At 41.9% G+C, this 26,353-nt stretch overlaps 1 protein-coding gene across 1 annotated transcript in view; it reads left to right on the top strand.

Moving 5' to 3' along the window:
- The window catches only part of MRPL23 (mitochondrial ribosomal protein L23), a 30,601-nt gene extending 5,788 nt beyond the window's left edge, over positions 1 to 24,813 (top strand). The window contains exons 3-4 of the mRNA XM_060261936.1: positions 2,606 to 2,679; positions 24,490 to 24,813. Of these exons, the coding sequence (XP_060117919.1) occupies positions 2,606 to 2,679; positions 24,490 to 24,654 (239 nt within the window). The 3' untranslated portion in view covers positions 24,655 to 24,813. The remainder of the gene's footprint in view (positions 1 to 2,605; positions 2,680 to 24,489) is intronic.
- The last annotated feature ends 1,540 nt before the right edge of the window (positions 24,814 to 26,353 follow it).

Genomic DNA, 26,353 nt, shown 5'->3' with positions numbered 1-26,353 from the left:
CCAGCAATTTCATTGAGTGTCCACGAGTTTTTCTATTGTGAGAAAGGGAGAAAAGTAGTTCTTTCTCAACCTTCTCTATCCCATACATAATATTGTAAACCTCTATCATGTCACCCCTCAGTCGACGTTTCTCCAAGCTATAGAGCCCCAAGTGCTTTAACATTTTTATATATCCTAAAAAGTTATTTTAAGTATAGATAATCTTGTATGGTGTTTGAAGTAATAAAATAATGAACTAGCCAAGAATGTGCACCCTTATCAAATGGGACAGTTAGCTATTATTAGGAGATGACTTCAAAATCCTGTAAATACAGAAGTTGTATTGATCATGAGCTTCCTTTCAGGAGGGGCCCCTTGCCTGTGACCTGCATGTTTTGGGGATAAGCAATTAGGTTAAAAAAAAAGAAAGGAAAAGAGATGCCTTGGGAAAAGTGGAAAGGGGAATTAAAAGGAAATTATTTTGGCTCAATCTGAAAAAAAAATTTTTTTAAGAGCTTTTTAAAAAAAAGATTAGTTTTTTCTGCCTATTTGGGTTTTATTTTCTTTCAAAAAGACCCTGATTAGAATTATAACACTTCAATTGGATTCCAATGTTTAATGACTGGCACTGGGGGGATAGGAAAGGCAGCTTCCCCAGTGGCCCAATCTTAAACATTCTCTCTCTCTTTCCCTCTTTCTCTGTATCTAGACTTTCATTGTTCATTGTTCCCCTTTCATTGTTCTGCTGGGAAGGGATGCCATTTTTTGTCTACGTCTCTCTGGCTATTTGGTTCCCCAGAGGAGGAAGGGGAGTAGCGCTTAGCTAATTTAGGGAAGGCTTTCTGTGGCAATTTCCCTCCTCCCTCCATCAACCAATCTAGGGAATTCTTTCTTTCTCTCTTCAGCCAATAGAATGCAACAGACCTTCAATGCTGGTTGATGGGCCAATGGTTGATACACATCCCTCAGTCAGTGGGAGACCTACATTTGGCCACCCCACAGCACTTTTATTACAGTGGGGATATCTCTGATACCTAGTGTTATATATATATATATATATATATATATATATATATATATATATATATATATATATATATATATATATATATATATATATAAAATTTATTTATTCCTTGAATTTATATCCCACCCTCCCTGCCAAAGCAGGCTCAGGGCAACTCACAACAGTCAAGATTAAACAATAAAACAATGAAAAAACATTGGCGTTTCGACAATTAATAAAAACAATTAAATAATTTAAAACAGTTTTGGTGCTAGTATTATTTATTTAATACATGGCCCAACTGGCAGTGACATTTGTGTCAGATCCAGCCCTTGATTAAATGAGTTTGACACCTAAAAATTCTAACCCGTTATCAACAGATACAGTTCATTGAGGCCCCGGTGCAGAAGTGTCTGAGAATTGCAAGAATGTTCACCTTCACAGAAGTGAATATATGATGGGAGTACTGGTTGAGGGCCAGAAGATATTCATATGTATAAGAAACTTGCCGTCATTATTTTTAAATAGACTTTGTTAAGATAAAAAAGTGGTGAGAGTAAACTAACATTTTATATATCCTAAGAAGTTACTTTAAGTATAGATAATTTTGTATGGTGTTCAAAGTAATAAAATAACAAGTTAGCAAGAATGTGCAGCCTTATCAAGTGGGACAGTTAGTTGTTGTTAGGACTTTAAAATCCTATAAACATGGGAAGTTGTACTGATCATGAGCAATGTTCCCTCTAAGCTGCAGAGTCTTGCGAGCAAAAATTCTACTTTGCGAGCTACTGGTATTAAAAGTTGTGAGCTACTGACATGAAAGTTGTAAGCTACTGCATAAATTATTGTCCTCTGGGGTCATCCTTCCTGAGCTAAAACAAAAATGTGTGAGCTGGAGGCTAAAAATCTGTAAACTAGCTCATGCTAACTCAGCTTAGAGGGAACACTGATCGTGAGCATCTTCTCAGAAGAGGCTCCTGGCCTGTGACCTGCTCACTTTTGGTGTAAGAATTTTTTATGGACTCATGTAATTGCTGTCCTTTTGTTATCTATGTAACAATGATAGATGGGTGGTATAATGTTTTGTGGATTTATTTCTATTAAGAATCCAATAAAATGGAAGTTGAGACTTTGTAATAGTATTAAATAATCTGGTATATATGAAAGTTAACGAAGTGCATACCTATATCTGAATCAGACCTGGTGTGAATCCAACAGAACAACATGTTTCTCAGTGTTTAGTAAAAGTTTATCTTTATAGTAGAATCCTTGTATGTACAGATAATTTACAGAATTCTTACATCTGCATTGATACACCTGTGGTTGGTGCAGCAAAATACATATTGGAGGAAAACAGCAGTAATATTATGATGTGATTAACGTACCAGTTGTAATTATCCTTGCTCTGAGGCAAAGGTCTGGCAGTACATCCAGTGAGGGGTGGAGCGGGTAGTCATAAGGCTATTTTTAGGCAACATGCAAATATTTCTTCTGTAATGGCCTCTTCCCCTCCCCGTCAAAACTAATTAAAAACCATATGTAAGTCTATAGATCTCTGAAAGATGATATACTGAAAGTGGGAAATTGTTTGCTCATGGGAAAACTTTGTTTACTTCACAGGTTCCCAGAAGCAGAGGGACCACAGAAACAGACGTATCAAGAAGCCAGATTACAAGGTTGCATATGTACAGTTGGTAAGTTAATGTATTGGGTTAATGCTGGGAATGGAAAGGTATTATGGTGGATATTTATTTAACCAGTGATAGTTATTTAGCCAAATATTACAATTTTGCCAGGTGAAATAACAGGACACAAACATTTTCAGTAACTGTATGTACCAAAATGATTGGCTAGCTACTATTGCTTCTCTGTTTGTGTCATTTTATTTAGGGAGATGCTTTTTCTGTGTTAGCATATTCACACGAGGGACTTGTGGGAGGCATCTAATTTTCCCCTTCCCCATAATTTCCTCTTTCCCTTTCCTGAAAGCCCCTTATAGCCTGTGCTCTTCACTTGCTTCCTTCTCGCCTTCCAGGGTTGCCAACATGGAGATCTCTTGGAATCACAGTGGATCTCCCAACAACAGAGATTAGTTCCCCTTAGGGCTGCCAGCTCCAAGTTGGGAATTTCCTGGAGGCTCTCTTGGGAGAGTGAGGTGTGGAGAGGGAAATGACCTCAACAGGGCATAATGCCACTGAGTCCACCCCTAAAGCAGCTGTTTCCCAGGGGAATTGATCTCTGTCATCTGGAGAACAGTTGTAATTCTGGGTGATCTTCAGGCCCTACTGGGAGACCAAGAGGTTGGTAGCCCTAGTTCTTCCAAAGGAAATAGATGCTTTAGGCAGGGGTGTCAAACATGCGGCCCGGGGACCAAATGAGGCCCCTAGAGGGCTCCTTATCAGGCCCCTGAGCAACTGGCTGTTGTCTGCTTCCTTCTCCTTCTTGCTTCCCTCCTTCCTTCTGCATCACAGCTTGCTTTGCTAGGCTTGCTCAATTGCACAGGGGCTGCAGAGGAAAGCCTCTGTTTTCTCCATTGGCTGAGACTCCTTCCTTGGGAAGGGGGAGGGGGAGGGATAGCTTGCTTTAAAGAAAGCTCTGGCTCTTTCCTTCCTTCCCCAGGGGACCAGGAGGTGGGAGGAGCCTCAGCCAATAGGAGAGAGGCTCAGCTCAGTAGCTGTACTGTGCAACTGAGGAAGCCTGGATTGCACAGGAGAGATACAAAGAAAGCATCTTTAAGACCAACAAGTGCTAATGTTTTAAGCATGTTTTAAATTTTTGAAAAATCTTTTGTGTTTGTGTCCTTTATAAAGTTTATATCTCTGCTGCCTGGCATTACATTTTATAACACACATGGTCGGCCCAGCAAGGTCTCATTTATGTCAGATCTGGCCCTCATAACAAATGAATTTGACACCCCTGCTGTAGAGGGTGTAGCATATCCCACTGAAGGTCCTTCCCCTCCTCAAACCCCACCCTCTCCAGGCTCCTCCCCCCCAAATCTCCAGGAGTTTCCTAACATGGAGTTGGCAGCCTTATATCCTTTCCACCTAACAGCCAACTTGCCTTTATCTGCCCCCTCCCAGCAGCCTTTACTTAAGAAAACTGTCCCAATTGTGTGGTGCTGACCCCTCAGCCAACTTCTGTGGCAGGGACCCACACGGACTTGTGAGGGTGTTTCACTTCCCTGTATCTCCCTCTTCATACTATTTCCTCTTTTCGCCTCCTGGCAACACCCATATCCTCTTCCCTTTCCCTGCCTCATTCTTTGCTTCTCAGACATTCACCAGTTTTTATCTGCCTGCCATTTTCAACTATAGTTATTATTTATTCATTTCTACCCCAGCTTTTTCTACAGTGGGAACTAAAGCAGCTTGCGTTATTGTCCTCTCCTCCTTTTTATCCACACAACACCCTGTTAGGTAGGTTAGCCTGAAAGTATGTGACTGGTGAAAAATTACTGAGTGATCTTCCACAGTAAAATGGGGATCTGAACTTGGGTCTCACAGACCCTACTCTGAAGTTACATAACATGGGTCTCCTGCCTTACTTCCTTTCCCTTTATTTTATTCCTTTCTCCCAAACTTTTACATAACTCTCACTTTATTCATTCCTCTCATTTTTTCTCTGTCTTTGTCTGTTTTTACACTTGGAAGAAGATCTTCTCTCTGTGTTCGTTTTAAAGTGATCATCTGCATTGCATATCATCTTCACTTCTATCTTGTTTGCATTTTCCAATGTCCTCTACACTCAGTGTGTTGAATGGGCATCGAAAATGGTTTCACCCAGAGTTGCCCCTCCCTTTACAACAGTACTTTTTAACAGGAGGTGTCCGGAACATCCAGATCTAAGGTTGTAATTGTAGAACTTTCCCTTCAAGTTTTCAAATGCCTCCCTAAAGCCCTGTTCCACATTTCATTGTTGGCTTGCGAGAGCACTGATTCAGGAAGTTGCTGTGTGCACTGCTCAGAGACGCATTGGTGTGTCCTCTCCTCTGAGCAGGGCTTCTCCCTTGCCTATGGGGTGCCCCCTCCCTGCCAATCTCGACTGAAAGTGGCTGGACGGCATGTCAGCAGCGTTCTCCACAGAGCCCAGTTTCCCTTGCAAGGGAAGCTGAGTTCAGAGGAGAACGCACTCCACCCGGTTGCTCTCGCCTTGAAAGCAAGAACAACCGAGTGGGCCATGTTCTTCTCTTCCAAGCAGGGTGGGGGGGGGGGGTCCTTTCCTGGGGCAGCATCTCTCCTCTGCTCCAGGTTGTTGGCAGCTCTGCGCACTTCTCCTTCCCCCTCCTGGAATAAAAGCCCAGTTCCAATCAAGCCCAAAGCAAAGCCCATTTGGGGTGGTTGGGTGTGTGTGTGTGTGTGTGTGTGACAGCAACACCTCTCCCAACTGGGGATTGGCAACTCTACTTTCAATCCACTTCCAATGCACTTTCCAACTGGATTTTACTGTGTGAACTGGCAAAATCCAGATGGAAAGTGCTTTGAAACTGGATTGAAACTGCATTATTTAATGTGTGATTGTAGCCTCTGTCTACCTTCCTTCCTTCCATTTCTCTTTCCCTCACTCTTTTCTCCCCATCTTTTTCCTACCATTCTTTCTCTGTCTTTTTCTTTTCCTTTCCTTTCCTTTCATTCATTCTGTTTGTCTACCTTCCTTCCTGCCACCTACACATTCATCACCCTCCCAATATTTTTATAGGGCCCATTGTATGTCTTCCTACAACAGGCTTTACTGCTAGTTACAGTATCAAATTCCAGGGTGTGAGGGCTCATTGGGAAGTGTTCTAGAATTGTTTAGTCATTTATTCTCAGGATTTATACTTTTTAAAAACTGCAGTTAAACTCCCATAAAGCCAGCAATAGTAAAAATAAGACCTACATTCAGTTTTAGTAATAATTATGTGGGGGTAAAGCAATGGCAGTCATTTTCTAAAGTAGAATAGATAAAAATCAGCATTCAAAGTCTCTATGGAATAAATGTGCATTCTGTTGTCTCCAGAAGGCCAATAAAGGTGGTGCCAACAGAAGATAAATCTTTCATGGGTCTTTGCTAACCTAACCTCACAATTACAGGGTTCTTTCACCAAGGCCTCAACTGCTGACCTTGGATCTTCAGCTGATTCATATAGATGGATAAAACCCCTTCAGGTTCTTTGAAGTCAAGCCATTTAGGTCTTTCAGGGTTAAAACCTCACTGTGAATTGGTCACAAAACAAACTGGGATCCAGTTCAGGTCCTAAAACATAAGTCATATATTCCTTGCATCTGGTGCCAGACACTGTCCTGGTCTCAGTGTATTTGCACCAGTTGAAATTTTGAACTTTTTTCAAAGGCACATGGAACAAGTTGTTATAGTACATCCTGAATATTAGCAAGGTATGTGAGATGGTGGCCCCAGGCCATCTTTCTTCTGGACCAGCCACAGTTGGCCAACCAGTTTAAGCTAGTAAGAGCCAATACTTGTATGCAAAGTAAGTTAGGTATCCCGGAAGTACACTTGATTATGAATGAGGCTACTGTTTTGACTGGGGTGGGTTAGTCAATGCAGGACACGTTGTATACCTGTTCTGAAGTCTGCTTCGTGACAGACCCATAAGCTAAACTAGTTTAGCTGAGCTGTTTTTACTGCCCTTCAAAGTGCCATGAGATCATGTGACGGAAGATTTCCACCTGTTCACAAAACCAGAAGTTCTTAGGGAGTGCTGTAATAATTAAAATGCTCTTTTATATAGGAATGTCAAGATATATTTTCTGTTTACTCAAATGTGTGGGACTGGAGATTCAAAACTGAATAAATAATTTGGTTTATGCAATTTAGAAGGTACATCTCTAATTAGAGGATAGTTTAATTTATTTAGGTATATATACCTTGTTTTTCTCCCTGGGGGACCCCAAATGATTTAAAATACCATTCTCTCCCTCTCTGTTTTACTCTCACAGCAACAACCTTGTGAGATTTGTTAGTCAGAGAGTGACAACCCCAGACCAATCAGTGAATTGCCATAGCAGAGTGAGGATTTGAACCTGGATTTTCTAGATCCCCTGTTTTAATTTTTATTGCAAGGATTTATTGGATTACATCCTTTGATTTAAAAATTTTTGTTTAAAAATTGAGAATATGTTGATTTGCATATTTTCTTATGTACTTGGGAAGAGAGAAACACTGCCAGTGTATTTGTGGTTCTGGGGACTATTGAAAGGAACTGGAAGTTGAACAGCCAAGCAAGTGACCATGTAGGCTTTGACAGGCAAAGTTTGCACAATAGTGCCAGTGGCATTTGCTGAGCCAGCAGAGAAACCAAGATTGGTACTGATATCCTGACATCCATTCCATTGTGCTCTTCTCTTGGTGAAAGAGCTCCTAAGATGTTCACCTGCTTTGCAAGAAGTGAGCTGCTTCTCCCAGTGTCATCACAGGGTTCCTGCTTATTTAGCAAAAACTGAAGTACAAGCCTTTTAAACAGGAGCTAGAACTTGAAATTATTTGATTGGACTCATAGTGTCTTTAGTTATTTTGTCCTTTTAAAATTCTTTCTAATGAGAATGCCAGTTGTGGTCAGCCGAAAGTTGTGATGCTGCTGGTCTTGGCTCTACATGCAGCATGAGTCAAGGGCATGGTCTCCCCTCTGATGTTCCATCTTTGGAAACACTTGGAAGTCTTGGTACTTCCATGTGCCTCCAGATCCCATTCACTATTAATGGTTAAAAGGTCAGACATGACTTCCCACCCATTTCTCACTTTTTACTCACTGGGTTAGCTATGCTTGTTGCTAGTGAGTGCATTTGCTGACTTAACATCGGTAAAAAAATATCAGGTTTCAGACACATTTTAGGCTTTCCTCCCCATCCATCTTCCATTTTTCTGTATCAGGCAATCATTTTTCTGTATCTGCATCATTCTATTGATATGGTCATAGGTCATGACAACTAGTTGTGAGGTTTTGGGGGGACTTTGTGTAGGGGGGGTATTGTGGGAAGAATACAGTGATGGTAGGAGTGCCTCTACAGAAACAGCTGGGTGTTGCTTTGTAAGCTTGAGAAGAGCTTTAAATATATTTGTTTAAAGGCTAAAAAATGCTGAGCTCTCTACTGATGCTTCAATTTGCTTAATTTTATTTTTGTGGTATTATATGTTCATTGTAATCATGCATTTTTGCCTATGGAGCAGAGTAGTTGATGTAACTTGGTAATATGTCTACTGTGTCATGCAGAAGTGAGCACATAACATGAAGATTTTTGTAAAGCAGTTTGGTGAGAGGGTGCTCATAAAATGAAAAAAAAAATGTAGTGAGGTTTTTGTTTATTTGTTGCTTTTTTTCTAGCCAGTGTTTGTACACACTGAATTTGATTTCAGTTTCTGTGGCCCAATTTTGAGAGTTACTGCAGTAGTAAACTTTTCCTAATAATCTTGGGCTTTCTAGTACTTATATTACCTTCATATATTACTCTCACCTACTTATTTTTTAACTCAGAACGAAGTGCAGGTCCTTTTGACTTTGGTTATTCACATTTTGATTCCTGTGTGTCTGAGAACTACATTTTAATCATTTACTGACCTCTGAAATAACTGACATACTGATTCAAAAACTTCTGCAGAATTTCGTATTCATTCTTAATTGGTTTGTTTCAAGGTTGCATTCTCTGTTTTGTTTCTTGATTGCACTCCTGACCTTAGCAGTTTTAGTGTACTCAGCAACACATAACCTATAAGTACTCCAAACTGGAAGCCTTTGGATCAATAACTGCATTATTAAAAACACCATTTCTGCTTAAAAGCTAATCAGTTGCTAATCTTGTAATGTTCCTGTGATGTTTTCTAGCTGAATTATCTTTAATGCAATATTACATAAAATTATGAATGATTGATGTGGGAAGAAAAATGCTGCTTGAACTGATTTTATATAACAAAAGCTACTGTGCTAGTTTCAGAAGTGGTGAATTGGAGGTGATTATTCTGATTTCAATAGGTGAGCACAGGGTGGAGTTCTAGCACAAAGTTCTGCCTTCTATTATCTTTGGTACTGGAAATTATTTCAGTGTGAAATAGACAAGAAAGAACTCCTGAATTAGGCAGATGTTCTTTTACTTGCTTTTACTTTGTTGCAGCCTCTGGTTCATCCTTTGAAACACACTTAAGGCTTAAACGAGTTTGCTTGTTTCCATGTAATGCTGTGAGAGAGCTCTCTGTTTTGGAAGGCACTTGTGGTAGCCCCCTTAAAGAGTCAGTAGGTGGCAGCATTATTCTGTGCTGTATTATTTTCTTCACTTGCTGGCTTCCTTACCTATCTCAGAAAAATTGTTTTGACTTGAAAGCAGGAGTTACATTTCCCTACTCTGGAAGTCATCAGCTTCCATTTTCCAGGCCAACTTATGCAATCTAATATGCACACATTAATCATTGTATTCCAGTGTTGGAAGATGAAAAGGCTGTTAGACATCATATAATGCAGAACTTTGTGGCTGAGAATAGACTTGTATGTATGAGGACCATATTTTCTTTCCCCTTTACATATCCTGCTTCTCAGTGACTGAGGACGTCTTTCTCTCCAGCCCAGACTTGGCAGATGACGTTTTCAGTGCAGGTGGTATTTGTCTTCCATTGCAAGTGACCTCAAATTGATGCTTGTGGTCAATATCACCTTCATAGTTTCAGGCTGTACTTAGTGAGCTCTCCTTCTGCCAAAAAAGAGAAAACATATTGTAACATTGCTTTCTGTACAGAACTGCTGCCTGCCTTTTATACTTCACAAGCTAGAACCAGAATATCCATAGGAAAATAACCTTTGTGCTTTCAGAACCCCTTCTGCTCTCTACCTTGAAAAATTTCACCTGTCACTGGTCAGATGTGAAGGACCTGTGGATGCATTTATCAGTTGTGCTGTTGCCACTTCACTTGAATGGTGTGTGTAAGATTACCCAGTGGCTAGCATCATATGATGGGTGGAGGAAATTCCTCACATCTCTTAGCTCTCTTGCTCCTACACATCTTAGTTCTAGCTGTGTGTGGCATTTTTTAAATTATTCGCTTCATTTATTTTCTCCCCAGTGGAGGGATCCAAAGTTGCTTGCATCATTCTCCTCACCTTCATTTTATCCTCTCAAAAACCCTGAGAGGTAGGTTAGGTTGTGATTGTGTCACTAGCCCAAGATCACCCAGGAAGCTTCCATGGAAGAGTGGGGATTCGAACCAGGGTCTCATAGATCCTAATCAACTGCACCACACTTGTTCTCTATGCTGCCTGGAGCTTGATACACTTCCTGATTTTGCAGCTTGCCTTTTCTGTTGGAGATAGTAATGGCTGAGCAAGTTGCTGTGCACTGTTTAATCATAGGAACAATTGATTGCCCTTTCTCTGAGCTGGTTTTGAGCATGCACTGGGCCCTTGGGAGAAGCCTATCTGTCTTTGTCGGCATTGAGATAATTGCACTTGTGTGATGAACCTTGAATGCAACCTGGAAACTGGAAACCTGTTTTTATGTGATGGTGCTAGGGATGGGCATGAACGGAACCACAAATATAATTTGTGCTAAAAATGGCTTGATTCATGGTTCATTCCAAACTGGTTCATCTGATGCAGCTGAACATGAAACAAACTGACCTTTTTTCTTGGCATTTGCTTGGTTCATGTTTGCTTCATTTTTCCAGATGGCCTGCCGCTGGCATAATTTCCCAGCCCCCTGTGCTTCTGGTCAGTTTCTAGTGAAACTGACTAGAAGTGGCAGCTCCATTTTCCCCTGCAGCTTCTAGTCAGTTTCCAAGCTTCCTGGTGGTGAAATGGACCAGAAGCTACAGGGCAGCTTCCCTTCCCCCCCCCCAGCTTGACATACACCTAGGAAAGCAGTTTACTGGGGCTACCTGCTTTGGGGGGCTCTGACTCGGCCCTCTCAAAATTCAATTTGCACAAAACCTGGAGAGCAGGTTGAGGAAGAAGAATTTGCTGAAGAATTTACTGCAAGTTTGGCATCTCTAGCCCAGTCAGGGGCCATTCTGTGCCTTACCAAACCGAACAAACCAACAAACCTCGAATTGTTCGGGAAATTTAAAAAACATTAACTGAACCAAACCACCAAATTGGGCACCCCAATGAACCACAAAATGAAATGAGCCACCATTTTCACATTCTGTGCCCATCCCTAGATGGTACTCTTGCAATCAGTAGACTTAAGCATTGATGACATAGTGTCTGTCATCTTATTTGCATTTTAACTGGACTTTCTGTAAGCAAACTTAACATGAAAAGCAGATCTATTTGTTAGCCCTCAGTGAAGTATTGTTTCAACTTCAGCAGTATTTGAGAATAACCCACAGTGATCTTTTTAATGCTGATTTTTCACATCTGTTACATTTTCATAGGTCTGAAAAAGTAAGTGCTAAAGGCTATGACAATGCTTTAAGGCAGTGGCCACCAACCTTTTTGGCACCAGGGACCGGTTTTGTGAAAGACAGTTTTTCTTGTGGAAGACTGGAGCTATTTCTGCCTCTCCTTCCCATTTAAAGAGTCTATAAATTAGGGGTAGGCTAAGGTCACAGCAGCGCTGCCCCTTCTACTGGTCCGGGACTCTGCAAGGGGAGGCAGTCTTGGAGCGAGGCCATGCTGTTTCTTTAGTCTGGGGCTGGTTCTGCCTCAGTCCGCGGACCAGTTGCTAGCTGGCCATGGAGCGGTACTGGTCCACGGTCCAGTGTTTGGGGACCCCTGCTTTAAGGGCTTCCCTTGTTTGTGACCTTTATCTTGGTAATTCTAAGTAAGGCTAAAATACAAGAAGGCCACTCAGATAAATTTGCTAGGTTATTAGACTGATCTGACTTTTATCATTACTGGACTGAGATTGTGCAGTAACAGTTCAATTGTTTGTTTTTTACTGTTGGCATTATAGCTATTCCCTCTAACCCCAATTCTGAAAAACAGCAGTTAGCATCTCAGCTTTCCAAGTAAACAAAAGGACTTTCATCCGTTTGCAAGTTCATTATATTTAGGGTGAGAGTTTAGCTCATGATTCTTGCACAGAGTCTTATCTTGCACTGTCAAACAAGTGAGAGGACAAATCTCAAGTTAAATCAGGACAGTAAATGCTGCTTTGTGCTCATCAGGAAAGAAAAGTTTACTGTAGTAACAGTGGGTTATATCCAACTACTCAATTTATTTGATAACAGAGGTCTCTATTGGTGAAAGGAGCTTTGGTGTTCCTGCTGAAAGAAAATATCACCAATGGAAAGCTCAGCTATGAATTAAGTTGTTGGGTAGAACCTATTACATTTTATGAAGAATCTATGCTAATTTTTTTTGCAGTTGTAAGACCCTCAAGGCATGAACATAATTATCTCTTTCTGTCTCAACTTGAACATCTAGATGTGATGGAAAAAAGTACCAGTCAACAATTTCACTTGGTCAGAAGGCTAAGACTCTCCCCTCCGCAGACCTCTAATACTCATCATTCAATCCTTTGTAACTTAAAGCTAGGTTATAGCAAAATGGTACTGGGCCTCTGGTTGTTCAGAAGGATCTCCTGGCACAGAACAGAGCAGTCCTCCTCCTGACAAGTGCAAGTCCATGAGACCACATTAAACCAGAACTTGTCTGGTCAAGAAAAAAATCTTACGAGTATATGTAATGAGTCCTAATACCAGGCCTCAGATTCAGTGGGAGCTCACAGGAGCACAACTCCTGAACCTTTCTGAGAGTTCCACCTTCTTCTTCTGAGAGTTCCACTTCCTTGTCCATTGAATAGTATGTGCAGCTGCATAACAATCCCTGGATGAGCTCCACCACCTATTTTGCTACAAAACGACCTCTGCCTAATACCATAGCTGAAATCAGTAGCAATGTCCGTGTATATTATTGAGAGACAGCATTTATTTGTGAACTTTTTTTTAACTAAAGAGTTCTAAGTATGGCAGTCATTTACATCTGGCTTACACTGCACGGAAAGTCTCTATAACCTTTGATGACTAGAAGTACAAGATCCCTGTATAGATATTTTTAGCTTTTTATGTATAATTATCACTTTGGGTATAGTTGAAGTTACAAAATGATGAAGACACATTCCTTTGAAAAGTAACTACTAGACATGGGCACAAACCGATCCACGAATCACAATTTGTGCATTAATTGGACCAACTTGTGGTTAATTTGATCTGGTTTGTTTGCTTGCATCATGCCCTAACTGAAAAACAAACCACCTTTTTTCCTTGGTGATTCGTTTGGTTCAGTTTTGCAGTACATTTTTCCAGACAGCTTGGCGTTGGTTCAGTCAATTCCTAGGCAACACTGGGGGCTATAGAAAACCCATGACCAGTTGTCCCTAGCTTGGTTGGTAGCTCTGGGAGCCAATCATGGAGCTCCCATTCCGCTCTGTTGAAGCATACATCCTGAGTCCGCTGCTTTCACTTTGCAGCATGAAGAGAGAAGAACAAAGTTGGAGCTAAGTAGCACCTTTAAGACCAGGGGTGGCCAAACCTGCTTAACGTAAGAGCCATATAGAATAAACTTCAAATGCTTGAGAGCCTCAAGACATGAACATCAGATGTTTGAGAGCTGAAAGGGAAGGAAGGAGGGAGGCAAATGGATGAAGGGAGGGAGGAGGGGAGGTGGGAAGAAAGTAACTTTAACATTAAATGCATTCTCCTAGCCAGCCAATGGGGTGGTGGGGGCTTCAAGAGTCACACAGTATGTGTGAAAGAGCCACATGTGGCTCCCAAGCCACAGTTTTGGCCACCCATGTTTAAGACTAACAAAGTTTTATTCAGAATGTAAGCTTTCTTGTGCAAACACACTTTGTCAGACAGTGAGCAGTGCTACATATAACCGATGGGAAGTGGTTAAGAGTTGCCATGAGAGCCGAAGGTGAGCTTTCCTGGGGGCACTTCCTTTGGGGGGGGGGCTGTAACTCAGACTGTCCAAATCCAATCTTCACCAAAATTGGAGGGTGGGTGTAGGAGAGCCTGCTGAAGACTTCTGGTGAGTTTTATACCTCGTGAACCAAACAAACCAATAATCCATGAACCAGTTTGTGGAACCAGAGAAATCACTAAACGAAGCTGCAGTTCGGGCAATCAAATGAACTACAAACCACCATTTTCCCATTTCGTGTCCATCCCTAGTAGCTACTAAACATGCACTGTAACCATCTTTATAAAGCTTTCAGCACCTCAGAATTTGACCGGTGCAGAATTACTGCACAATATTGTTGTTGAGGATTTATAAGGCTTTCAGTTCAGAGAGTGTAATGTAATGCATTTGCTGTTTCAAATCCTATTTGGCTACCAGCCAAGATCAGTATTTCTCAGCAAAACAAGAGGTGGAAAGAGCCAGTTTGTCTGCAGTGATTTTTTTAAAATTTATTAAAAGGTTCCAACCTGACTTCTGCTCAATATTTGATTTTGACCAGCCTAGAAATGGGAACTGGGAGCACCTTCATAAAGAGCTGAGAGGCTACCTCTCTTGTTCCATTGTTGTCTGAGTGTTCCTTAGTGCCCCTTCATGGATTTTTTTTCTTAGAAAGGCCTGGGGGCAAAATGTATTGGATTTTGTAGGAACAACCGTTCTTTAAGCTATTAACCTCTTCTTCAATAGTGTAGTGATAAATCTCAGACGTGTAGGGTAAAGGCTAGCACCTTGGCTCAACCTATAGACTATACCCTTACCCTTTGAGGACAGAAGGTCCTGTCTGTCATAAACAAGACCTTCCAGCTCTCAGCTTAGAGTAAGTATGGTCCCAGTATGTTAGCAGTGTTACTCAATGACAGCATTGTGCATGCAGGAATAAGGGACAGAAGACAACTCTGCAAGTGTTGCTTGATTAGTACTGCCTTTGGTGTATATCCCAGAGCTCTGTATGTTGTGTTAGTGAACTTGTTTGGTTTAAAAAGATTTCTGCCCTGACTTGGCCCTTGGAATGAAGATGGGCAATGATCAGGGATGGGCACAAACCACATTTTTGCTGTTTGGTTTGGTTTGTGGTTCATGACTGATAAGCCAGTCCTGAATTGAGCCATTTGTATAGGTTTGTGGCCATTTAAAGTTTAAAACCTTGCTTTCTGCAAAAGTGAGAGGAGCAGAAAGCAGGAGTTTAAAGGCTCCAAACCATTTAAACCCTCTGATTCTGCCATCTGTCACTTTGAAGCAGAGGGGAGGAGTAAAACCAACAGGTTAAATATGGGGTGAAATGTTTCCCAGGGGCAGTTCACCTCCTTCTGCGATCAGCAGGAAGGAGGGGGTGAAATGCTTCCTAGAAGGCATTTCATTCCTTCCCATCTGGTGGCTGTGGTGAGTTGCGGCCAGCAAAAAGGTTGCGGCCAGCAAAAAGCCACTTCACCCCTTTTCTGCTCTTCTTGGTGTCTTGGGCCTCCTTGTGCAGCCCATTTAAAGGGACTGCGCCAGGCACACTGAAGCAACCATTGGCAAGGAGAGACTTCTCCATGCCAGCTCAGCTGCCTTGGGGTGCCTGGCTCAGCTCCTTTAAACAGGCCATGCAAGTGAGGCCAAGACAGCTTAGCCAGCACAGAGAAGTCTATCCCTGCTGGCTCAGCTTTCACTCTCAAGTTCCATTGTGCAGCCTAATTAAAGGGGCTTTGCCAGGCAGCCCAAGGTGGGGGTGAGGAAGAAAGTGGGAGAGGGAATCTTCCAAGAAGGGACTCCCTTCCACCTTTCTCCTGGATGCAGAGAGCTACAGCCAGGGGAAAGGGAGGGGGGATCTCCTGGGTCGGGACTGTCTTCCTCTCCCTTCCACTTTTCTTCTGGTTGCAGCGAGCCACAGCCAGGAGAAAGTGTGTGTGGGATCCCCTGGGAGGGAGTGGATCTTCATGAAGTACCAGCTGTCTTGGGCTCACTGGTGCAGCTCTTTTAAAGGGGTTATGTCAGGGAGCCAAAGGCAGCTGAGCCAGTAGGGAGAGCCTTCTCCATGTCAGCCCAGCTATCTGGGTCTCGCTGACACAGCCCATTTAAAGAGGCTACATCAGAGAGAAAGATGCAGCAGAGCTGGTTGGTGGGGAGCCTTCTCCACAGTGACCCAGCTTTCTAGGGCTTGCTGGTGCAGCCTGCTTAAAGGAGCCTTCGGTGAAGAAAGCAATACTATATAGAAATTTGAATGATTACACCAGTACTACTCTTAGATTGGGCCCAATAACTCTGACATAAGGTAGTAGGTCAAAATGGCATAGGATTCTTCATATAGGTGTAAGGAAATAAAGAAGAGAGTTATAACTGAAACATTATGCAAGGCTAGTGGCCAGAGCCCCAATTTTGAGTGGTGCTTGAATTTGGAACAGATTCCTGGTGCTGAAATTTGGAACAGAATAGAGATAGACTTGATGTACTGATAACCTCACTGACCAACAGTCTCCCTGTCTCCCTCCCAGCTGGGACCTGGCTTTGAGGTTTGTTGTCCTTGGGATCTTCAGAATTCATGCCAAGGCTGCCCAAATAGGAGTAGATTAGGACAACCATGGGGCTATCCCAGAACATTCTGATACTTATGCATATTGGCTTTCTGTAGGCATAAGGTACTTGTTTTGGTAATGGAGGAATTTTCTACTTTGTCCTTGTCCTTGTCATGGACTGATCCTTATCTAATTAAATTTAGATTCATGGACACTTGGAGCATCCTTAAGTGTGGGGGAACAATTAGGAGGCTGATGGATTCAAGGGGTTCCTGATGTCTCTTGGGGATTTTCCAGTCAGCAAGACTGACGCTTCAATTGCAACCCTAACATGTGAAATACTGAGCTGACAGACCATGGACATCATTGAGCTGATATAGATGTGGACATCATTGAGTTCTGACTCTCCTTCTGTTGAGTCAGGTATGCTCCTTGGTTTACTGAGGAGCTTCAGATGATGAAACAGTTGGACAGATGGTTACAACACAAGTGGAGAAAAGCTTGAAGCAAATGTGACCAAACATAGGTGAGAGCACATTATTATGGCTACTTGGTGGCTGTGATGGCTGCACAAATTACCACCCTTTTTTGCCACCATTTCTGGGTTGTTTAGGGGCTTTTATCTCAAGATCCACAGGATGTTGACTCAGAAATATAAGCCCACTGTGATTCCTCTGCAGTGCATTTTGCAGATAAAATTGTTTGTATCCACTATGACTTGGAAACTGTAGTTGGAGCACAGTTTAGTCTTGGTTGTATGGATGACTTTCAGTTTGTAAGGCCTGATGAAGCAGACAAGGTGCTTTTAAATGTGTTGCCCACTACATCTAGCCTTGCCCCTCATGGGTAATTGTATCCTGCCAAGCTGGGTTGTTGCACTGGATCAGTATTCTGAGGGAGTTAGTTCTGACAACTTTGAAAGAGGCAGCTGTGAGAAGAAGGCATCCCTAGACCCAAATAACCTAAAACAATTAGCCCAGTGGCTAATACTCCATTCTTGGGCAACTTGGGTGGATTGTAACTACAAAGCTACAGGCGGGCCTAGAGGAGACAGATAGTTTAGACCGGGGTGGCCAAACTTATTTAACGTAAGAGTCACGAACATGGAGGGAGCTCTGGACCAGGTTCTCCTTCCCATTGTCCTTCTACTGAAGCCACATCTGACTGACCAGTCCCACAGTGCATATTTCACAATCAAATGTTTCTTGTGGGTCCATTGGTGGTGTTAGCAATGGTAATTGGTTTAGTATTAAATTGCATTTGGTGCCTCTGGTTGTTCAGCTAGTTCAGCGTTCCACATTCAGTGTTTAAAGGTTGGTTCGTGTTGTATCAAGTCTCTGAATTTTCTAGCTTTTCTGACTTCTAAAGGTTAGTTTATAATAAATCCTGTCATTATGCAATTTAAATTGGAGTGGAAAATTTCTCAGGACAGAAGCTTCCTATCAGAGCTTCCTCTGCGGTGCCATTGCCAACCAGTTTTGCTCTTACTTGTCCAACTCATTCCAGAAGGTGGTGCTGGGGGACTGCTGTCCAGCTCCATAGGATTTATGCTGTGGGGTCTTGCAGAGTTCCATTGTATCTCCCATGCTATTTAACATCTACATGAAACTTCTGGGTGAGTTCATTTGAGGATTTGGAGTAAGGTGCCCCAATATGTGGATGAGGAAAACAACTGAAATAGTGCACAAAAAGAATCATATGCAGTAAAGAAGTTTTAACAAATTCAAAGGTGTATTTTTTCTTAAGAATAATGTATCAAAATATTTCAGAAAAGTACAATCTATCAGGAATACATAAAGGCATCAAATCACAATAACAATACTGTAGACTAAAATGATCATGCAGTAATACAAAATATGTTCAGTCCAATATCCAGTGTGTCTCTACTAATAATAGAAGTTTCAGAATATCTACTCTACAACTACAATTCAAGATCCAAAATTATATAGATATATATCCTCTGAATCTCTAACAGTTCGGTCCAGTATGAGGTATCCAGGTTGACATCAACTCATTTTGAAGATGCCGACTTTTTCTTCAGTGTAAATAAGACATTTTAATTCACAGTAGGAGCAATGCGGAGAAGCCCCAATGTAGAATGTCTATAAAATATCACAAGACCGCTAAGCAATATACTAAACAAATGAGAAGCCTACCTAATAGAAATATAAGTTAACAGTAATTACAAAGCATAAAACAGTCACAGACTGGATGACATCCTATTTCTCCTTGACAGCGAAGCCAGGTGGTTCTGTGAAAGTTCTGAATAGGTGTCCAGAAGGGTAATGGGATGGATGAGGGCCAATAAACTGAGGCTTAATCCAGACAAGACTGAGGTGGTGTTGGTCAGTGGAGAAACTGCTTGGGAATTTCAAAGCCAATATTTCCTGGATGAAGTTGTGCTCCCTATGAAGAGGCAGATTAATAGCTCGGGAGCACTACGAGATCTTGGCCTACAGTTGGCTGTTCAGGTTTCCTTTGTAGCATGTAGAGTGCAGACATGAACCTGCACTCTAATGCCACCTGGACTACTTGGATGCAACTTGTGGCGATGAAGAAGACCAAGAAAATTTGCCTAGTTACCCTAATATACTAATCATGTGGTGTAGTTTTTACAGTTTTTACATACTATGTTTTATTGTTTTTATCATGTTCTATTGTTTTAACTTGCCGTTGGGCCTGTGAGTCGCCCTGAGCCTGCTTTGGTGGAGGAACTTATTTGCATATTAAGCTACACCTCCTGCCATCACCATTGTTACACATTCCTGCGTTCCTGCTTTAAAAAAAAAAAAAAGCCCTGGGGCTACCTTTGGTGATTCGGAAACTTCATTTGGTCCAAAATCTGATGGCCATATTACTGTTGGGTTGGTTACTGTTACATGTTTCTGTTTTATATTGTTTTATTGTGTTTGTGATCCGCCCTGAGCCCATTGCAGGGAAGGGCGAACTATAAATCTACTAAAATAAATAAATAAATAAATAAATAATGTCACCGCTATGCTGAAAGTTCTGCACCCATCTGTTTCCTGACAGAATTCAAAATGCTGGTTCTTACTTTTAAGGCCATGAATGGCTTGGGGTCTGGGTGTCTGAAGGACTGTCTCCTTCCATATTATCCAGCCTTCCAGATAAGATCTGCCTCTCAGTCCCTACTCTCTGTGTCCCTCTACAGGTGAGGTAAGGCAAGTGGTGACTAGAGACAAGGTGTTTTCTGTGGTGGTACCTCACCTCTGGAATGCCCTCCCCCTTGAGACTAACCTGGCACTTGTTTCTTTTTTTTTTTTTTAAATATCTTTTTATCCAAGCTTTAATTAAGGGTTTTACCTTCTTATCATGTTTTTATGGTCTGCTCTGTTTTATGGACAGTTTTTATGCTACTTAAGTCCAATGGCTTGTTTTCTTTGCTGTGATTTTTAACTGTAAGCTTCCTCAAACAGTACTCTGAAAAGGCAGCATAGATATATTCTGCATAAATAATACACTCTGGAAACAATCACATGGGATCACTGTCAAATGCAGTGTGCCATGGGTGCAGGCATTTATGTTACTGGGAAAACACAGGTTAGCTTGTAAAGCAAAATTTGATTTGTAGAATAGCAGCAAAGATGCTTATGTCTTTGGAGTTTTATATTGTTTTTAATATGCCAAGCTTTTTAGGGGTGGGCTAAAGCTGTTAAGGTATTTTGGAAAACAGTTTCAAAATAGCTCCAGACATTATTTTTATAACATCTTTCTATGCCATGTTATTGTCTGATAGTTTTATTATATTCTACTTGAAGTGAATAGAAGGCAGACAGGGTTGATTTTAATGAGGTTGTCAACACTGCAAACAATATGGAAAAATAGAGATATAATGTCAGCGGAATAGAATGCTATCCTAGAATAATAGATTCCTGCTGTTAAATAAAAGCTAAAAGGTCATCTGGTGATTGTTTACCAAATGGGAGACGTTGAGTCTGTGGCAGTGGTCTGTGTTGGCACTGACTGCCTTCATTATGGAACACGATTGATGTAAATTTAATGCTGTATTTCAGGAATGACATGAATTTCATAGATCACTTGGACTTGTATGATACAAATTTGCCTAGTATATTGTTTCCTCATTCAGTTATTCAGCAGACATTGAGGCACTGAAGAGTCATTGTTAGCGTTTCATTTAATACTGTCTTTATTTTGACTGTTGCAGGATCTAAATCTGGTAGGCACAGAGTTAAGATTACTGAGGGCTGCTTTAGCTGACTCACTTCAAAGGTGGTTCTCCTGCTTTTTAATAACTGCCTTGGAGAAGAGGACTAATTAGGGTGTTGAAAATTTGCATATACATTTTCCAGCCAATACCTTCTCTCACAGTTTCTTCTCATAGTTTGTCCTTGCAATCTGCTGTGTCACCTCCCTTATCCTTCATGAAGCTACTAAATGTCTCCCCATCCCAGACTTGTACAGGTTCTGCCTTCCAGCTGTCTTCTCTACGTAGTAAATCTGAAGCCCAGTACTCTTTAAATTTTCTTTGACTTTGTGAGTTAGGCTAAGAAAAAAGAGTGGGCTAAATATTATGAGGCTATCAAAGACCTTCTGATGGATACATGCAGTCATTTGTTTTCTTCAGTTGCACAGTTGAGTCCAACACTTCGTGACCCCATGGACAAAGTCATGCCAGGCCCTCCTGTCTTCCGCAGTCTGCTCAGATTCATGTTTGTTACATCAGTAACGCTATCCAGCCATCTCATCTTTTGCCATCCCCTTCTTCTTTTGCCTTCTGTCTTTCCCAGCATCAGGATCTTCTCCAGTGAGTGCTCCCTTCTCATTTGGTGGCCAAAGTATTTGAGCTTCAGCTTCAGCATCTGACCTTCCAGGGAACAGTCTGGGTTGATTTCCCTTAGGACTGACTGGATCTTCTTGCAGCCCAAGGGACTCTCAAGATTCTTCTCCAGCACCACATCTCAAAAGCATCTATTCTTCTGCGCTCGGCCTTCCTTACGGCCCACCTCTCACAGCCATACATTACTACTGGGAATACCATCGTTTTGACTATACGGACTTTTGTTGGCAGGGTGATGTCTCTACTTTTTATTATACTGCCTAGGTTCGCCATAGCTGTCCTACCAAGGAGCAAACGTCTTTCAATTTCATGGCTGCAATCACCATCTGCAGTGATCTTGGACCCCAGAAATGTGAAGTCTGTCACTACTTCCATGTCTTCCCCTTGTATTTGCCAAGGTGTGATGGGGCTGGATGCCATGATCTTAGTTTTTTTGATGTTGAGTTTCAAGCCTACTTTTGTGCTCTCTTTCACCCTCAACAAGAGTTTCTTTAGGTCCTCCTCACTTTCTGCCATTAGAGTGGTATCATCTGCATATCTGAAGTTCTGGATGTTTTTCCCGGCAATCTTAATTCCAGTTTGTGCTTCATCCAGGCCAGCATTCCGCATGATGTACTCTGCATATAAATTAAATAAGCAGGGTGACAATATACATCCTTGTTGAACTCCTTTTCCTATTCTAAACTAATCAGTTGTTCTATATCCCGTTCTGACAGTTGCTTCTTGACCCTTATATAGGTTTCTTAGGGGACATGTGAGGTGGTCTGGTACTCCCATCTCTTTAAGGACTTGCCACAGTTTGTTGTGATCCACACAATCAAAGACTTTAGCATAGTCAATGAAGCAGAAATAGACATTTTTCTGGTACTCCCGTGCTTTCTCCATAATCCAGCGAATGTTGGCAATTTGATCTCTAGTTCCTTTACCTCTCCAAAACCCAGCTTGAACTTCTGGTAGTTCCCAATCTACGTACTGCTGAAGCGTAGCTTGTAGGATCTTTAACATGTCCCTGCTGGCTTGTGAAATGAGTGCAATGGTGCGATAGTTTGAACATTCCTTGTCATTACCCTTCTTTGGGAATGGAATATAAACTGACCTTTTCCAATCCTGTGGGCACTGTTGCGTTTTCCAAATTTGTTGACATAATGTGTGCATCACTTTAACAGCATCATCTTTTAGGACTTTGAATAACTAAATTGGGATAACATCATCTCCACTCACTTTGTTGTTGGTAATGCTTTCTGAGGCCCATTTGACTTCACACTCCAGGATGTCTGGCTCAGGATCAGCAATTTCACTGTCTTAGTTGTCAAGGACATTGAGATCCTTCTTGTATAATTCTTCTGTGTATTCTTGCCACCTCTTCCTGATCTCTTCTGCTTCTGTTAGGTCCCTACTGGTTTTGTCCTTTATCATGGCCATCTTTGCATGAAACGTTCCCTTGATTTCTCCAATTTTCTTGAAGAGATCGCTTGTCCTTCCCATTCTATTATTTTCCTCTATTGCTTTGCATTGTTCCTTCAGGAAGGCCTCCTTATCTCTCCTTGCTGTTTTCTGGAAATCTGCATTCAGTTGTTTTCACTTTTGCCTTTCGATTTTCTTCTTTCTTCAGCTATTTGTAAAGCCTCATCAGACAGCCACTTTGCTTCCTTGCATTTCTTTTTCTTTGGGATGGTGCTGATTGCTGCCTTCTGTACAATGTCACGAACCTCCGTCCATAGTTCTTCAGGCACTCTGTCTATCAACTCTAGTCCCTTAAATCTATTCTTCACCTCCACTGTATATTCATAAGGGATGTGATCAAGGTCAAACCTGAAAGGCCTAATGGCTTCCCCAGTTTTCTTCAGTTTAAGCCTGAATTTTGCAATGTGTAGCTCATGATCTGAGCCGCAGTCAGCTCCAGGTCTTGTTTTTGCTGACTGTAAGGAGCTTCTCTATCTTTGACTGCAGAGTATATAATCAATCTGATTTCTGTGTTGCCCATCAGGTGATGTCCATGTGTAGAATCGCCTTTTAGGTTGTTGGAAGAGGGTGTTCGCTATGACCAGCTTGTTCTCTTGACAAAACTCTGTTAGCCTTTTCCCCGGCTTCATTTTGTTCTCCAAGGCCAAACTTGTCAGTTGTTCAGGTTACCTTTTGACTTCCCATTTTGGTATTCCAGTCCCCTGTGATGAGGAAGACATCTTTTTTTGATGTTAGTTCTAGAAGGTGTTGTAGATCTTCCTAGAACTGGTCCACTTCAGCCTCTTCTGCATCAGTGGTTGGGGCATAGACTTGGATTACTGTGATATTGAATGGTTTGCCTTGGATACGGACCGAGATCATTCTGTTATTTTTGAGATTGTACCCATTACTGCCTTCCTCACTCTCTTGTTAACTATAAAGGCCACATAATTTCTTCTACGAGATTCTTACCCACAATAATAGATGTAGTGATCTTCTGAGTTAAATTCACCCATTCCCGTCCATTTTAGTTCGCTGATTCCCAAGATATCGATGTTCAGTCTTGCCATCTCTTGTTTGACTACATCCAGCTTACCTTGATTCATAGATCTTACATTCCACGTTCCAATGCAGTATTGTTCTTTGCAGCATCGGACTGTTCTTTGCACCATCAGACACATCCACAGCTGAGCGTCCTTTCGACTTTGGCCCAGCTGCTTCACTCTTTCTTTGGTTACTTGGACATGCCCTCCACTCTTCCCCAGTAGTATATTGGGCACCTTCTAACATGACGGGCTCATCTTCCAGCGCCATATCTTTTAGCCTTTTGTTACTGTCCATGGGGTTTTCTTGGCAAGGATGCTGGAGTGGTTTGCCATTTCCTTCTCCAGTGGATCGCATTTTGTCTGGGTTCTCAGCTGTGGCCTGTCCATCTTGGGTGGCCCTGCATGGCATAGTCTGCAGCCTCACTGAACCGCTCAAGCAGTCTCACCACGTCAAGGCAGCAATCCATGAGAAATACATTGAAATATATATTTTTGTAAATGTATCTTCTCTATGTGGAATCGATCAGAGTACTTGGGAACACCTGTCAAGTTGATTTGGTTTACCTGATAACTGGATTACCTGTTGAACCGTGTATTCATTGCACACCAGAGCATTGTGCCATATTTCACAAGTGATAGTGTTTTCTGCATGGGCCTACCTTCTGAGTAATACATAGCATATGAGAAGTTAGGTACAGACACCGCTTGCAGTCTGTTAGAATTTGGCAGTTATGCACTAGCTGAAACATACTGTGGCTTATCTGAAGAGTGTTGCAGCTACTGATAGGACATATAATCAAACATTTGCTTTCTGTCTTTAGGGCTCAGGACAAACTTTTCAGTTTCCCGACTTGTTTCCGGAGAAAGCACAAACCACTGAGCCTGGTTCTTTTGAGGAAATCCAGAAGAAATTCATGGAGAATGAGTTACAGAGGCAGAAAGATGACCCCAAGCGATCAGGAGTTCCTGCATGGTTTGGACTTTGATGAACTCAACCTGCTGTTTTTCCTTTAGGTAGCTGATGGAACTGCAACCAATACTCATCTTCATATTTTTTTTGCTTTTTTTTTAAAGACAATTTGTAAATACCTTGCTAGTACTGTCTTAATGCAAGAGATTTATTAAAAGAACAGAAGGGAAACAAATTTTCTGGTTTGTTATTTTTGAATATGGAAAGATGCTGTAAATAGCTTATTGGAATGTTATTGAAGCATTTGGAACTAGTGTCTGTAGGAGGTCTGAGCTAACCAGCACCAGTAATGATGCAGGAACCTGTCTATAAGAGTCACACTGACCTGTTGAAATTAGCAGGCAGGCAGTTTGGGCATTTGCCTAGGGATTCATCTGTTATAAGCTTCTCCCGACCACACACAAGAGAAGCAGTGGCCTATTTTAGCTTCATTTTAGTTATTTACAAGCAGGGGATCCCTAGGGATTTGCTGGGGGGATCTCATATCCCCCCTTCCACAGTATTTTCTATTTGCCTTTTCTGAAAGCCCTTGTAGACCCTCCCTTTTCCTATTTCCTTCTATCTTTCCCACCAACCAGATAACCTACATTCATCTGTTCCCCTGACTTCAGCTTTCCCTCCTTAGCAGCCACTACCAGGGAAAACTATGGCCCAGTTGCAGGGTATGGGCTACTGAGCTAGGCCCAGTTGTGTGGTAGGGCAGCCACAAGGACTTAGAAACAGCACCTGACTCTCCCCTGTATTGTACTCTCCCCACACTATTTCCTCTTATTTTCCCCTCATCCTGGCAGCCCCCATACCCTCAACCTTCCCTGCTTCAGTCTCTCCTCCTCACCCACTAGCCTGTAATTTGTCCATACCCTGTAGGTATTATTTACATCATGTATACCTCCTCCTTCTCTGCATTGGGAACTTAAAGCAACTTACATCATTCTACACTCCACTTTGTCCTTTCAACAGTCCTGAGAGGTATGTTAGGCTGAGACTGCGTGACTGGCCCAAGGTTACTGGGATCACCCAGTGAGCTTCTATGGCAGAGTGGGAATTCAAACCCAGGTGTCCTAGATCTTAGACTGAAATTCTAATCACACCACACTGGTGTGTACAGTACACACCACAGGTCTTCATGCAAGTTGTCCAGTAGTTGCTATCAGGCCAGTTCCCAATAAGTCCCCTTTCAAAGGCCAAAACAGGCTTGAAAATGCCCTGCCCTCTCCCCCTGCTTTTACTGACATAAACCAAGGTTTGAAGGCGGCAATACTGTTGTAGTTGCATAGCAACCCCTGCAATGACCCCTGTAGAAAGCATTCATTTCTTAAGTTCCAGGTGCTGTTTCTATAATTTGAGAGGTTTTAAACCACTTCTAGCCTTTACAGAGGTTTTTAGCCTTCTTAATGTATTTATTACTAGATTTCATATTTTACTGCAAACGTGGATATTTTTCTCAGGTTTGGAGAAAAATCTGTCTTCTCTCTTTATGGCTCCAATCTGGATTAAGTAGCCACAGAAGTTCCTCTGTTGAGAAACAGATATATTGATAAGCAGGAGACCTGTAAAAACCTGCAGAGGAAATCTTATTTCCCTGCCCCCCACTATTTCCTCATGCCCTTCCCTGAAAGTCCCCATAGCTTCTTCCCCTTTCCTGCTTCCCTTTCTCCTTCCCATCCACCAGCCAACCTGCCTTTATATATATATCTTATATCCTAAAAATCTTG

Source organism: Heteronotia binoei, chromosome 21, assembly GCF_032191835.1.
Source record: "Heteronotia binoei isolate CCM8104 ecotype False Entrance Well chromosome 21, APGP_CSIRO_Hbin_v1, whole genome shotgun sequence".
NCBI classification, from domain to species: domain Eukaryota; kingdom Metazoa; phylum Chordata; class Lepidosauria; order Squamata; family Gekkonidae; genus Heteronotia; species Heteronotia binoei.
This window is presented reverse-complemented; position numbering and strand designations above follow the sequence as displayed.